The following is a 15537-nucleotide window of genomic DNA, read 5'->3' on the forward strand; positions in this document are numbered from 1 at the left end:
AGACCAATTTGGTCTGAACTTCCCTCTGGGATCAAACACCGGTGCCCGGTAAGATTTCAAGACGAGATCTCCTGGTTTCAGATCTCGGACCTTGACTTTCTTGTTAAAGGCTCTTTCAATTCTTCTCTGATACCCTTGGATGTGGTACAAGGCTCTCAGCCTCTTTTCATCAATCATCTGCAATTCATCATGTCTGGCTTTGGCCCACTCAGACTCCGGCAGATTCGCTTCCATCATAACTCTTAAAGACGGGATTCTCACTTCAACAGGGAGGACTGCTTCCATTCCGTAAACTAGAGAGTACGGAGTTACACCTGTAGAAGATCTGATCGATGTCCTGTAAGCCCATAAAGCAAAAGGAAGCTTGTTCGACCAGTCCTTATAAGTCTCGGTCATCTTACTGATTATGACCTTGATATTCTTATTTGCTGCCTCTACAGCCCCGTTTGTTTGCGGTCTGTAAGGAGATGACTTGTGATGCTTGATTTTAAACTCTTCGCACAGGTGCACTACCTCTTTCTTGAAATGAGATCCATTATCAGAGATCAATTCATGAGGTACTCCATATCTGCAAATGATATTCGCACGGATGAACTTCGCAACTGTATTGGAAGTTATGGAAGCATATGAAGCAGCTTCTATCCACTTCGTGAAATAATCAATGGCCACCAAGATGTACTCGTGCCCACTTGACGATTTGGGATAGACTTTGCCAATGATATCAATTCCCCATACTGAGAATGGCCATGGCGAGGTCATAGAATGCAGCTCTGACGGAGGCACATGAATAAGATTCGCATATACTTGGCATTTATGACATTTCTTCACGAATGCGAAACAATCTGTTTCCATTGAGGGCCAATAGAAACCAAGTCTAAGGATTTTCCTTGACAGCATTTTTCCATTCATGTGAGGACCACAAACACCTTCATGTGTTTGTTCTATGAGCTCTGCAGCCTGATCTTCATCAACACACAGAAGCTGAATACCGTCAAATGACCTTCTGTACAACTCTTCACCACAAATGATGAAGTTGGCAGCGAACTTCTGAAGAGTTTTCCTCTCTTTGCTGGAAGCTTCAGGCGGATGCCCCTTGCCTGAAATGAAATTTCTGATATCTGTATACCATGGCTTTCCATCTGGACACCTGGCAGATATTTCAATGGCATTCACATGTGCTGGAGCCCATTGCAACCTTACAGCTAAAGGTTGAACCTCCATTGTAGCAGAAATGTCCAACATTGATGCCAGGGTGGCTAAAGCATCAGCAAAGTGATTCCTTGTCCTTGACAGATGAGTGAAGGTGACATTCCTGAACTTTTTGACCAGAGATTCGAGATAAGTATGATATGAGATCAACCTCGCCTCTTTTGTCTTCCAATCCCCATTTATTTGACAAATGATCAAGATTGAATCTCCAAATACATCGATGTCTTGAATTCGCAAAGCCAATGCTGCCTCAAGTCCTGCGATACATGCTTCGTATTCAGCCATGTTATTGGTGCACTCAAATTGCAACTTGATGGATAACGGAATGTACTCCTTCTTTGGAGATACCAAAACAGCCCCTATTCCTTGACCATGATTATTGACAGCTCCGTCAAAGTACATAAGCCATTTGGAACTTGGAATCTCTTCTTCAATGTCCATAATCTCTTCATCAGGAAAATCAGCCTTCAGAAAAGCATTCTCTTCAATAGGAGCATCAGCTAGCTGCTCAGCGATGACCCGCCCCTTAATTGATTTCTGAGTGACATAAGTGATGTCAAACTCAGACAGTAATAGCAACCATCTGGCTGTTCTTCCAGTAAGAGCGGGTTTTTCGAACAAATACTTCAACGGATCCATCCGTGAGAGCAAAAATATCTTGTTCGACAGAAGATAATGTCTAAGCCTTTGAGTCGCCCAGACCAATGCTAAACACGTCTTTTCCAAGACAGTGTACTTGATTTCATACTCCAACATTTTCTTACTGATGTAGTAAATGGGCTTTTCTTTCTTAGACCCTGCCTCCTGCTGAGCAAGCATACAACCCATTGCTGTATCCGTGATGGACAAATACATCAACAACGGTTGACCAGGAATGACCGGGGATAAGACAGGAGGCAAAGACAAGCACTGCTTGACCTTTTCAAACGCTTCCTGACATTCTTCATTCCATTTCTTAGAGGAATTCTTTTTCAATAACTTGAAGATGGGTTCACACGTCATAGTTAAATGAGATATGAATCTCCTCAAGTATTGCACTTTGCCAAGGAATCCACGAATCTGCTTTTCTGTTTTTGGTGGTTGCATTTCTTGGATAGCCTTGATCTTCTGAGGGTCCACTTCGATTCCTCTTTCACTGACCATGAATCCAAGCAACTTCCCTGACGTGACCCCAAATACACATTTATTAGGGTTCAAGCGAAGCTGAAACTTTCGGATTCGCTCAAAGAACTTTCTCAAAGCGACTGTATGCTCTGGCCGAGTCCTGCCTTTGACAATCATGTCATCTACATAGACCTCGACCTCCTTATGAATCATGTCATGAAGAAGAGTAGTCGCGGCCCTCTGATAGGTGGCACCAGCATTCTTGAGACCAAATGGCATCACTCTGTAGCAATATGTCCCCCACTGAGTAATAAATGCCGTCTTCATCATGTCCTCAGGCGCCATTTTGATCTGGTTATACCCTGAGAATCCATCCATAAAGGATAAGAGTGCATGTCCAGCGGTATTGTCAACCAAGAGATCAATGTTCGGAAGCGGAAAATCATCTTTCGGACTGGCCTTGTTCAGATCTCTGAAATCGACACACATCCTGACTTTCCCATCCTTCTTGGGTACAGGTACAATATTTGCAAGCCATTCAGGGTACTCAACTACTTCGATGAATTTCACTTCTAGTAGTTTCTTAACCTCGTCATGAACTTTCAACTCCCATTCTGTTTTAAGTTTTCGGAGTTTTTGCTTCTTCGGCTTGATGCCAGGGATTAGAGGTAATTTGTGTTGGACAATATCCTCGCTCAATCCCGGCATGTCGTCGTAAGACCAAGCAAAAACCTCCTTAAACTCTTTTAGCAAGGTAATTAATTCTTCGCGCTCCTCAGGAGATAAAATTTTGCCAATTCGTATTTCCCGAATTAAGGTTTCATCACCTATATTTACAGTTTCAATTTCCTCTTCAAGTGGTTTAGCTCGTCGATTCTCCTCTTGTTGAATCATACATTTGATTTCAAGGGGAGTTTCGTCGGCTACCTCATTAGAGGGGGAGTCTTGATTATCATTATTAGTTACTTGATCAGGTTTAGAAGCAGGATCAGTAGAAGAGACAAGTACAGGAATGTAAGCAAAAGAATCTTTTATTTCATCAGAATGAATGATTACATCAGATGACTTGCCCACATCAGGCGTTACAGATTTTGAAACAGAATGAAAAAATAAGCCGACATCAGTATCGACGCGATGAGAAACATGTACAGCCAAAGAATCAATGAATACGTCCTCAGACTCAGACTCGACACCACCAAGGACAGACTCGTCACCCACTCCAGAAGTAGACCCAACTTCTACAGTACCTGCATCAAAAGAAAAGTTAGAAATGACAGACTCTGGGATGGACTCAGAAACTGACACATACTTTAAAATAACTGACTCTTTTGAAGGGACTGGAATGTACTGAGGGATTACTTGGGGTATAACCTGTGAGGTCCAGTTATCCAGAGGTCCCTCGGCTGGGGTGATATAGTCCTCTGGGTTCAGAAAAGGTGCATCTCTTCCAATCATAGCAATGACTGGTGCCTCAGTTTGAAACAAAGAATCTAGGAATTCTGGCTCAAAATTTTCAACCCAGTCTGAGTCTGGTTCCTCTGTCACTACTGCCTCTGTAATCTGCTTACTGTAAAATTCTGCTGGCAGCTCATCTGCAAAGAAAATCTCAAGACCCGGCAGCTTGGTCCCATCCTCATCATACCATGGCTCTGAGAAACCATAATAAGGGCAATCAGCTCCCTCTTTTCGGAATCTACCATTCATGACTTTGCTGAAAGGTCCCATTGGAAACTCTAAACCTTTGCGGCGACATTCTGCCCATTTAAACATGTAGGCTCTCATTTCCTGCACCTCCTTGCGAGTCGGCTTATATCCCAACCCAAACAACCCATCAGATGTTTTCAACTCGGGCCGCTCAGTCGGACCCTGCATATTCTTTCCCAAACCTGCCCCTGGGAGATACCCAAATCGGCGCATCATCTTGACTACCCGAGTATTGGTGCTAGAGAGAAACATAATTTCTTCACTCATAGCCTCTTTCATGGTGATAGCCGAAACTTCCATTGAAAATCCTGTCAGACTGATATCTCTTGTGTTTTCAGTAACAAGCTCTTGAGATATTTGTCCAACTTCTGGCTCGGGATCTCCTTTGACAGTGATCACCCGATTGTTTCGAATGAATTTCAATTTTTGATGAAGTGTGGAAGGGATAACTCCAACCTTATGCAACCAAGGTCGGCCAAGCAACAGACAAAAAGAAGTCTTGATATCTAACACCTGAAATTCAATATCAAAAGTTTCTCCTCCAATGACAATCTCAGTAACCAATGTTCCAATAACATCTCTTCGAGTCCCATCATATGCCAGTATGCCTTGCTCAGACGGAATGAAGTCTTCAGGCCCAAAACCCAGAGTAGTGGCAGTGCTCAAAGGACACACGTTCAAAGCTGACCCATTGTCTACCAGTACTTCGGAGACTTTCTTCTGGTTGCAAAGCAGGGTAATTTTGAGAGGACGAGTATGGTCCTTCCCTTCTGACGGCAAGTCCTCATCTGAGAAAGATAAGGCTTTTGAAGCCTTGGTCATGGCCACCAAACCGACCAGCTCGTCAGGAGTGATCTCAACTGATACCTGGGACGAGTTCAATTCACGAAGTACACCCTGTCTGTGCTTCGGCGATGCCATCAGTAAACCCCAAATTGAAACATTAGCTTGGGTTTTCTTAAGCTGATTCAGTAGGTTATCTTCCTCTTCATCAAGTCTTTGTTTCTGCCTCTGACTGTCAACCCCTCTTGCAACTTCAGCGGGATTTTCAACTCTAAGCTCAGCTGGTTTGAAGACTCGTCCACCCCGTGTGACGTGGCGGAGTTCATCGCACTGATCGTTCAATAACAACAAATCTTCATCATCTATCTTAAGGATGTATGGGGTTTGTATTTCTTCTTCCTCATCATCACTCACCCTTAAGACATACAGAGATTCGCTTTCTTTCTTTTCATCCTCACACTGGAGAATGTAGGATTGGTTTGATGGCCCAGCCACATCAGGGTCATTCCAGGATAAGACATAGGGTTTTTCAGATTCTGAACACTGATCTTCTTCTTCAAATTTCCAAACATAAGGTTCTTCGGATTCCACAGCACATATGAAGGAAGCCGGATCAATGACAGACTCCTCGGCGCAAATGACATTGACCGAGGATGGAGGCGGCATTGCATGCGTAGGAAGGGGGTTTCTAGTTACATTTGGTAACTGGATTGACAGTTCCTTCCTATCGATCATGTTCTGAATTTGGTGTTTCAAAGCTAAACACCTGTCAGTGATATGGCCAGTGTTGCGGTGATAATCACAGAATTGATCCTCTCTCCAGGATCTTGGCAACGGGTTGGGAGGAGGTTTAATGTCAGGCAACTTGATCTTCTTGTCCTTCAATAGCTTATTCAAAGCTACGGACAAAGAATACGGAAGGGGATCGAAATGACGAAGAGGCTTCTGCTCCATTGTCGGCCTTCTTACTTCAGTAACTACTCTGGGTGGGGGCGGCCTGACATAATTGACATTATGGACCTCTTTCGGCGCCATCACAGGTCGCTTCCCTTCTCTGCCATCAGATGGTACTCTAGATCTCAGGCCTTTAGCCAATGCATCTTCTATCTGAGTCCCAGTCTTAATAAGATGGTTAAAATCAAGGAAATATTGGATAGCCATATGGTGGTAATATTGTGGTGATAGGTTTTTCACCACAATCTTGATCTGATCCTCATCTGACAACCGATGAGTCATCTGGGCAGCTTTCCTTCTCCATCTACGGATGAAGGAAGTAAAAGTTTCATTATGGCCCTGTTTCAAAGCCTTCAAATCTCTCTTAGTTACATCGATCCCCTCTTCCATAGAGAATTGTTCGACGAACCTGTTTGCAATACTCTCTAGAGTTCGGATCTCCTCTGTTTTCAAACTCAGGAACCACTTCTTAGCTGTTCCAACAAGGGATCTAGGAAATAATAGAGCAACTTGCTCCGGAGATAGACCATGCTGTTGTAAAAGCGGAAGAACTGACATTAGATGGCTTCGAGGACACCCGGTCCCATCGTATTTATCCATGTCCGGAACTTTGAATCTAGGAGGCAATGTGACTCCCGGATACAACATAAAATCGGCCATGTTCAACTTTTTCGGGCCTTGAAATTTTATGTTTTCCATCTCTTGGGCCAGCCTATCCATTCTGTCCGCCATCGCTCTGTCCTCATTGGCTCTATTCAGATTAGGATGACGATTTTCTTCTTCATACTGCTCATTATCAAGATCGTCTTCGACGTTCAAGACCGCGGGCCCGGCCATTGCAGGAGGGGGGGGAGGTATAACTGATGGGTGCTGAGCTACATGCTCTTTGGAGGTAGACTCTTTGTCATTTTTCAGGCGGGCTATCTCCTCATTCATGTTATTCATCTGTTGAAACATAGCCTTCATCATCTCACTCATCTCAGCTATAGCGTTTGCAGATTCAGCCATCTGTTCAGGGGTAAATTGAACGGGCGAAGGGATTTCCTGGAGATTGGAGAAAGGTAATGCAGGGGAGGTAAAAGAAATTGGTGAGGAAGAAAAACGACTCAGCCTGGAATCAGCGGACTGACGGGACCAGGTTGATTTTGAAACGAGGATTTTCTTAGGAGCAATGGCTGCTCAATCAAGAATCCTGATATGGAAATATAAACACTAGATTAAAATTTTGATAATCGAGATAAACTATTTTGATCAAATAATGACAAAAGAGACAAAAACACACTTTCATTAATAAAATTCGAATTGTGATTACAAAGGATGAAAAATATTAATCTCTAATCACAACTGGATAACAGACTCACAAAAATGAGAAATGCAAAAAATCAGAATAACAAAACATGATACGGATCTTCAAGGTTCCTCAATCCGAACTCTTTTGCTTGCGGGCTTTTCCGATATTTCTCCACGTCGGAATTTGCGAGATAAACCTAACCTTCTTTCTACATTTTTGTTTCCCCAAGCAGCCACAATGGATCGGACGAGATCAGGAGTGAGATCTTCACAGACAGGAGGGACTATGATTCCGGGAGGACACGGAATTCCCGTAATCTGGTGGAGAATTCGTATGGGTGCATAAAAGGAAGATTTCTCGGTACCCATGAGATAAACAAATGAATGCGGGTAAGTGCATGTAAAAACATGGAAACATGAATGACTTACCCAGCGAAACTGACTCTCCTCTACATGTTGCAACCAATTGTGCCATTCATCGATGGACTGAGGTTGATGGGCTATTGGTTTCCATGTATGGAAATTCTTCAGGGTATATGGATTTTGGTTTTGTCGCTGAAGAATTTGAAGTTTTTCACCAAGCCAGACATACAATAACTTGACACATCCATTGAAATTGTCTTTGATCTCTTGGGAAGCAATAAGATCTAATCCCAAGAAGGTCTCTGCTAACATGGTAGGGATAGGATTCCTCCCCTCATTGATTTGATCTACCACTCCCAATAGTATCAAAGATGCGACATGAGAATTTCTGCGAAGAACATGACGTGCGAAGACCATAAAAATCAAAGCATTACGTCGGCAATCCTGAAAACGAGAGTTAGTAGGATCGACGTTTTTCGAAAAAAGTTTAATAAGGTCTTGAATTTTTACGCACGTATCCGTTAAACATGGCAGAGAATCCACAGTCTCATTTTTGAACAGTTTACAAAACAGACCATGAGGAGATTCTATCCTTGAAGGTTTGATCCAGAGTCCCTCAGATGGGAGCTCTAGCATGGTACACCAATCTTCAAATATGGGACAAAGTTCAAAACGGCCAAATCGGAAAACATGAAGAACAGGATCCCAAAGTCTAGCAGCTGCTTGGAGAAACTTCCAATTTATATCCCGACTGTTCAAATAGGTGAACGAATTGATGAAATGATCAGCCATATTTCTCTGCGACTGCTCACGCGGAAGAGCTTTAATGGTATCGGCTATCCAGTTGTCCAACAAAAGGTTTGCCATAATCAGACCTGACACAAAGATAGGACGGGATAATGAGGGAATGAAGATAACTTCGAATAAATAAAGAATAAAAATGAACTTAACGATCAAGCATAAGAAGGATATTATGGATGACATCGAATGTTCCACTACTGATCAAAGATGATCAGAAACTCAGAAACGAGACCACGGTCACAAAATGACAAAAGTAGATCATAGACCGGATCTAAATCTGGAAGATGGATGTCAAAACTGAACGATCAAAGAGATCAAAAATAGAATATGACCATAAAGACAGCAGACAAACTGTCGATCATATCTAAAGACGAAAGAAGAAAACAATCTGAATAATATATGACACAACTAAAGAATGGATAAATGAAGCTTCAATCTGAGGGATAAAAACAAATGAATTTTATGATCACCGAGTCAAAGAATAAACCGTAGCTATGAGGGTGACAAGTAGAAGCCACTAGCTAGGTTTAGATCCGAGAGATGCATAGACATGACTGATTGATCAAAGCCAGAAATCTCTACTAGAAAGTAGGTCCTGATCTTATAATCAACAGATATAGGGACATAATCTCAATAAATAGAACAACAGAGAGGCCACGACCATGAGAGGGGCAAGTAAAAGCCACTGGTCGGGTCTAGATCTGAAAAAAAGGACTGACACAACTGATTAGATTAGACAAGGAAACCTTACTAAAGAGTAAGCCCTCAATCTGATAATCAATATATAGATATATACATATATATCCTAACCAGGGGCACCAGCCATAAATATAATCCCACAAAGTCAAGACACTTGACTCAATACAGACATGTGAGTGTACTAGGACTGCGTTGTAGCCACATAAGGTGAACTACAATAATCTATGTATAGGACATGGCTCCTAGATCTAGGCTCCAACATGTGTAAGCAACACATGTTCGTCCTTATATGAATGCAATATATATATATATACGCACATGCAGATCCTAATTGGGTTTCACTAAGTTAGCAAATATATTCATATACATAATATATGTAAAATGAAAGTAGAGCTCCGGACTCAATATATCAGGTACTATGCTTATGATCCATACTTAAAATGTATAACACAAGTACGCCTAGTGTTATACATAGTATGCTTCATTGCTCATCAGCTGCTGTAAACACAAGTACGCCTAGTGTTTACGACTGCAGCACTGGCGCATAGCTTGGTAATAGATACAACAGCACCATCTGGATAGTGATATCCCATGAGGTACGCATTATATCTATCCCATGGAGCTAATAATAAGAAAATCAATAAAAGAAAAGAAAATAAAATGATGTATGCTGTGCAGTGTGTGAATCCCTTGTTTTAAACACCTATCTGGTGCCCCTGGATTCTAAGCGATTAAATTCCCATTTATAATGATTTTAGCTCAAAATTCTTCAAAATTATTAAGTAAATGGCAGTTTAACAGAGTTAGGCAATATCTTGAAAGAATTCCCCAGCAGAGTCGCCAGCCTGTGGACCCCGATCCGAGAGAGGCGGCGGTGGAGGACGTGTGCCTCCACGCGAGTCAGTCTCAGGATCATCCACGCGAATGGAGAGCTCTACCAAGGAACTCTCGAAAGAAGTGCCTCTCACAGCATGAGTGGCGATATGAAAGGTGAGATACCTCTCGATTCGGGGACTAGCCCAGATTCGAGGCGTACCTTAAACAAAGAAGAGTCGCCATCCAAGGAAAAGGCAAATGGGCCCTGGATCCCATACTATGCTCTGTTGCAACGGATAACCAGTGATATAAAATAAGGTTCGTGCCTGGTTACGAATTCGGAAGGTCTAAAGAGCACCTCATCCGCCCAAGTGCAAACACCTGGTCTCTTATGCCATTTACTTAATAATTTTGGAGAGCTTTGGGCGAAAATCATATGGAATGGGAATGAATATCTCCGAGAAGACGTCTATCTAATCATGCATGTCTCGGAGATGAAATCAAAGGCACACAAGATAAAATAAAAGAAACCTGTGTCACCTAAGCATAGCTAGGTTATAAGTGACATGCCTAATGGGTGTCTAAGTTCTGATGAACAAACACATGCACGACACACCAAAAAGTATAAGGTCTGCGCAATAAAGTAAGAAAACACTGTAAAACATAGAAAAATGACTCGATACTATACAACCCTAAGACTCTAATCTATACCTAGGCCCGAGTCTTTAGATGATCTGATGTTCATCCAAAGAAGCCTACGTATCCCCGCCTCCACGAGAATCAAGGCAACGTAGTTCTTCGCACCTATTCTAAGCTATGATGCCTAAGACATCTAGACCTCTATCCTAGACTCGATCTAAAAGACCGGACTAGTTCTTAAAGCTTCTTGTGTGATTATTTAAATTCCAATGGATTGTAGATTTTTAGGACACCCTATATGCCTTAACTAAATGCAGGTTAGCCCTAAGCTAATGCAGGTGGTTCCTATAATCTATGTGTAGCTAGGCTGTACGCCCTAAGGGAAACAATGGGATCACTAGCGTATCCAAGACTTAATCATCAATCGGCGATATGAATCGCCAACTGACATGGACGGAGGCGCTCCTATAACTCTAGGACAAACTCCTAACTCTAACACAAACACAAACAAACCACACAACACATCAAAGACAAACTCAAAACTCTAAAACTCTTTAACTAGGACAAACTCCTAACTCTAGAGGAAGATCTTGTTGAAAACAAGGTTTTGAAGATTTTTGGTATTTTTTCTTAAAATGGGTAAATGATTTATTTACAAAGGTTTGGCTGGACCTGAGATAAGAATCTCAAGCTGCACTACGTACCTCGTGGAAGAGGATCAAGCCAACGTAGTTCGAAACAGATTTCCTAACTACTCCTAATGACTCAAGATTTTTGGTTTTTTAGGTGTTTTTGTTGTTTTTAAGTGTTTTTGACTCAAGGGAGACAAATCCTATCATCATAAGGGGAAGACAGACTCCTGATATCCCGCAAAGGTTGGACAGCATCCTATGCTTTGCGGAGGGAAAATGAACAGAATAACAACTCTGCAAGGGTTGGACAGCATCCTATACCTTACAAGAGCGGATAGAAAAAACACAAGATTTGATGAGAGGTTGGATAAAATCCTAACCCCTAATGATGATAGGACTGACTCCTGAAAGAAAAACAGACTCTCTAGCTAAGGACAGACTCCTAGGCTAAGGACTGACTCTGAAAATAGGATTCTTAAGAAGGAGGTGCTAATGAGACAAAGCCTGTCTCCTAAAAGAAAAAGAGATAAAGAAGGGTGCTAGTGAGACTATCAAGCTGAGATAAAACTCACAAGTAATAAGGGAAGACCTTGTGCATATTTAGCAAAGGTAAAACATCCAGCCGGGCCGGACAGCTACCTAGCCCTAGGGTGCAACAAATGTGCAACCAGATACCCATATAGGATAGGGGTATGAAGCCAAGCCGAGTAGGGTGTTCTCCCAAAACCAAATGATACACAAAGAGGAGGTTTAGCAAGAAAATGAGACTAGGTAAGTCTCTTAGACACAGAGGTAGGATAGAGAAAATACTAACAAGGAAAAAGAGACCTTGTGCATATTTGACAAAGGTAAAACACCCAGCCGGGCCGGACAGCTACCTAGCCCTAGGGTGCAACAAATGTGCAACCAGATACTGTGGACCCCGATCCGAGAGAGGCGGCGGTGAGGGACGTGTGCCCCACGCGCTAAGGTCTCTAATGGATCATCCACGTGAATGGAGAGCTCTACCAAGGAACTCTCGAAAGAAGTGCCTCTCACAGCATGAGTGGCGATATGAAAGGTGAGATACCTCTCGATTCGGGGACTAGCCCAGATTCGAGGCGTACCTTAAACAAAGAAGAGTCGCCATCCAAGGAAAAGGCAAATGGGCCCTGGATCCCATACTATGCTCTGTTGCAACGGATAACCAGAGATATAAAATAAGGTTCGTGCCTGGTTACGAATTCGGAAGGTCTAAAGAGCACCTTATCCGCCCAAGTGCAAACACCTGGTCTCTTATGCCATTTACTTAATAATTTTGAAGAGCTTTGGGCGAAAATCATATGGAATGGGAATGAATATCTCCGAGAAGACGTCTATCTAATCATGCATGTCTCGGAGATGAAATCAAAGGCACACAAGATAAAATAAAAGAAACATGTGTCACCTAAGCATAGCTAGGTTATAAGTGACATGCCTAATGGGTGTCTAAGTTCTGATGAACAAACACATGCACGACACACCAAAAAGTATAAGGTCTGCGCAATAAAGTAAGAAAACACTGCAAAACATAGAAAAATGACTCGATACTATACAACCCTAAGACTCTAATCTATACCTAGGCCCGAGTCTTTAGATGATCTGATGTTCATCCAAAGAAGCCTACGTATCCCCGCCTCCACGAGAATCAAGGCAACGTAGTTCTTCGCACCTATTCTAAGCTATGATGCCTAAGACATCTAGACCTCTATCCTAGACTCGATCTAAAAGACCGGACTAGTTCTTAAAGCTTCTTGTGTGATTATTTAAATTCCAATGGATTGTAGATTTTAGGACACCCTATATGCCTTAACTAAATGCAGGTTAGCCCTAAGCTAATGCAGGTGGTTCCTATAATCTATGTGTAGCTAGGCTGTACGCCCTAAGGGAAACAATGGGATCACTAGCGTATCCAAGACCTAGTCATCAATTGGCAATGTGGATCGCCAACTGACCGGACGGAGGCGTAAAACTCCTAGCTAGGACTCACTCCTAACTCTAACACAAACAAATAAAACACACAACAAACAAACAACGAACGAGGGAGCAACTCCCGACTCAAAAACTCTCTAACTATGACAAGCTCCTAACTCTAGAGGAAGATCTTTTCGAAGAAAACAATATTTTGAAAGATTTTTGTAATTTTTGAAAGATTTAAAATGCTTATTTTTAAAGGTTTGGCTGGACTTGGGATGTGGATCCCAAGCTGCACTACGTACCTCGTGGAAGAGGATCAAGCCAACGTAGTTCGGAACAGAATTCCTAACTACTCTCCTAATGACTCAAGATTTTTGAGATTTTTGGTTTTTCAGATGTTTTTGTTATTTTTAAGTGTTTTTGACTCGAGGGGAATAAATCCTATCATCATAAGGGGAGGACAGACTTCCGATATCCCGCAAAGGTTGGACAGCATCCTATGCTTTGCGGAGGGAAATGAACAGAATAACAACTCTGCAAGGGTTGGACAGCATCCTATACCTTACAAGAGCGGATAGAAAAACACAAGATTTGATGAGAGGTTGGATAAAATCCTAACCCTTATGATGATAGGACTGACTCCTGAAAGAAAAACAGACTCTCTAGCTAAGGACAGATTCCTAGGCTAAGGACTGACTCTGAAAAAAAGATTCTAAGAAGGAGGTGCTAATGAGACAAAGCTTGTCTCCTAAAAGAAAAAGAGATAAAGAAGGGTGCTAGTGAGACTATCAAGCTGAGATAAAACTCACAAGTAATAAGGGAAGACCTTGTGCATATTTAGCAAAGGTAAAACATCCAGCCGGGCCGGACAGCTACCTAGCCCTAGGGTGCAACAAATGTGCAACCAGATACCCATATAGGATAGGGGTATGAAGCCAAGCCGAGTAGGGTGTTCTCCCAAAACCAAATGATACACAAAGAGAAGGTTTAGCAAGAAAACGAGACTAGGTAAGTCTCTTAGACATAGAGGTAGGATAGAGAAAATACTAACAAGGAAAAAGAGACCTTGTGCATATTTGGCAAAGGTAAAACACCCAGCCGGGCCGGACAGCTACCTAGCCCTAGGGTGCAACAAATGTGCAACCAGATACCCATATAGGATAGGGGTATGAAGCCAAGCCGAGTAGGGTGTTCTCCCAAAACCAAACGACGCACAAAGAGGAGGGTTTAGCAAGAAAATGAGACTAGGTAAGTCTCTTAGACACAGAGGAGAGGTATGTAACTTGGACTGAGCAAGTCCCCTAAGGATGGGCTTGGGCTAGCGCCTTCATCGCCCTACAAGAAAAGGGGATTCTAATATCTAAAGAAAATTAACAGCAATCTATAAGACTGTGTTAGTCTATCAAAGAGAGAAGAAAAAGCTGCCAGATAATTGCAAATTTCACTCTATTTTTATAAAAATAAATCAAGTGCTAAGCAAAGAAGAATTTTCAATAAGAAAACACACAATCTATAACAATCATGAAATGATAAACAACATTAATTAGTCCAGACCAGCCGCTGGATAGCCTAATAAAGCAAAAAAACAAACAATATCAAACACTTCTAAACCAACCACAAACCCCAATACGGGGACCCCAATGAAATCAGATGATGCCAAAGTAATCATCTGATATCATATACACATGATAATATTTCTAATCCCGCCTTGAGATCAGACAGTACTCATGTCGATGATATCGAATAGAGTAGTCATCTGATCTCCTTCTTTCCTAAAACAGTTTATTTAAATAAATAAACAAGTATTATAAGCCTCAAGATATTCTCACCTGAGCATTCTATTTATCACCGTCTTCAAAATCTAACTTAAAGATTAGTATAAAAGACAAGTATTAAATATGCCGCAGGTTAAATATATTAAATGATACTTTCAATTTGTACAAATTTTAATATCTAATAGGGCATCAACTTAGGCAGAAAATGTAAAAAATGTGGGAGTGAAATATAATCAGATTTGTGCAAATAATGGGGCCGATGAGACAAAGCCTATCTCCAAAAGGGGTTTGATTTTTCTGAGACACAGCTTGTCTCTTAAGAGAAGGCTCCGGATAACTCTTTCATTCTCCTTGCAATGAAAGGACAAATTCTAAATGTTTCTAAAGACTATGTAAGTCTATAGAGAGTGAAGAAGAAAGAAGGGGGGACTACTACGACCAGGTAAATCCCTCTAAAGATGGGTTTAGGCTAGCGCCTTCATCGCCCTTGCAACGAGAGGATCTAACAACTTGAGGCTGTCTTTATAAAAGACAAATGAAAGAGAGATACTACACAGACCAAGTAGACCTCCCTAAAAAAATGGGCTTGGGCTATCGCCTTCATCGCCCTTCATCTCTTTTGGATACTAAAAGAAAAGCCAAAACTCCAACAAAGCCTAATCCCAATTATCTTTACATCATTCACATACACCTCTCAAACCTTGAAATTAGAAATAAAACTTGTAGACTTAACCTTTTCTCAATCCCCTTTGATTACAAGAATCTCGAATTTGAGTAAAAAACTAAGATAACCTCGACTTCAAATATTTTTGTCAACTGCAAACTATGGAATT

At 41.8% G+C, this 15537-nt stretch overlaps 2 protein-coding genes across 3 annotated transcripts; both read right to left on the reverse strand.

Moving 5' to 3' along the window:
- Positions 1 to 3328: 3328 nt before the first annotated feature.
- LOC143855132 (uncharacterized) lies at positions 3329 to 5598 on the reverse strand. Of its 2 annotated transcripts, none has more exons than XM_077365339.1 (2): positions 3685 to 5598; positions 3329 to 3560 (listed from the first exon to the last, which is right to left on the reverse strand). In XM_077365339.1, the coding sequence occupies exons 1-2, from the start codon at positions 5533 to 5535 to the stop codon at positions 3552 to 3554; spliced, it is 1860 nt and encodes a 619-aa protein (XP_077221454.1). In that variant the 5' UTR covers positions 5536 to 5598; the 3' UTR covers positions 3329 to 3551. The 2 variants fall into 2 exon arrangements, with proteins under 2 accessions (XP_077221454.1, XP_077221453.1); XM_077365338.1 differs by having other exon boundaries at positions 3673 to 5598.
- On the reverse strand, positions 5559 to 7636 carry LOC143853770 (uncharacterized). The gene is made up of 3 exons (XM_077363502.1): positions 7474 to 7636; positions 5604 to 6946; positions 5559 to 5566 (listed from the first exon to the last, which is right to left on the reverse strand). The coding sequence occupies exons 2-3, from the start codon at positions 6760 to 6762 to the stop codon at positions 5559 to 5561; spliced, it is 1167 nt and encodes a 388-aa protein (XP_077219617.1). The 5' UTR covers positions 6763 to 6946; positions 7474 to 7636.
- Between the last annotated feature and the right edge of the window lie 7901 nt (positions 7637 to 15537).

The sequence above is a fragment of the Tasmannia lanceolata genome, unplaced genomic scaffold, assembly GCF_043159265.1.
Source record: "Tasmannia lanceolata isolate RefF3 unplaced genomic scaffold, GAP_Taslan_0.1 ptg000020l, whole genome shotgun sequence".
Classification (NCBI taxonomy): Eukaryota; Viridiplantae; Streptophyta; class Magnoliopsida; order Canellales; family Winteraceae; genus Tasmannia; species Tasmannia lanceolata.

What these genes read in the sequence shown, in the direction of transcription:
- LOC143855132 (XM_077365338.1), bottom strand. Translation starts at nt 5,535, where the DNA reads ATGATCGATAGGAAGGAACTGTCAATCCAGTTACCAAATGTAACTAGA.
- LOC143853770 (XM_077363502.1), bottom strand. Translation starts at nt 6,762, where the DNA reads ATGGCTGAATCTGCAAACGCTATAGCTGAGATGAGTGAGATGATGAAG.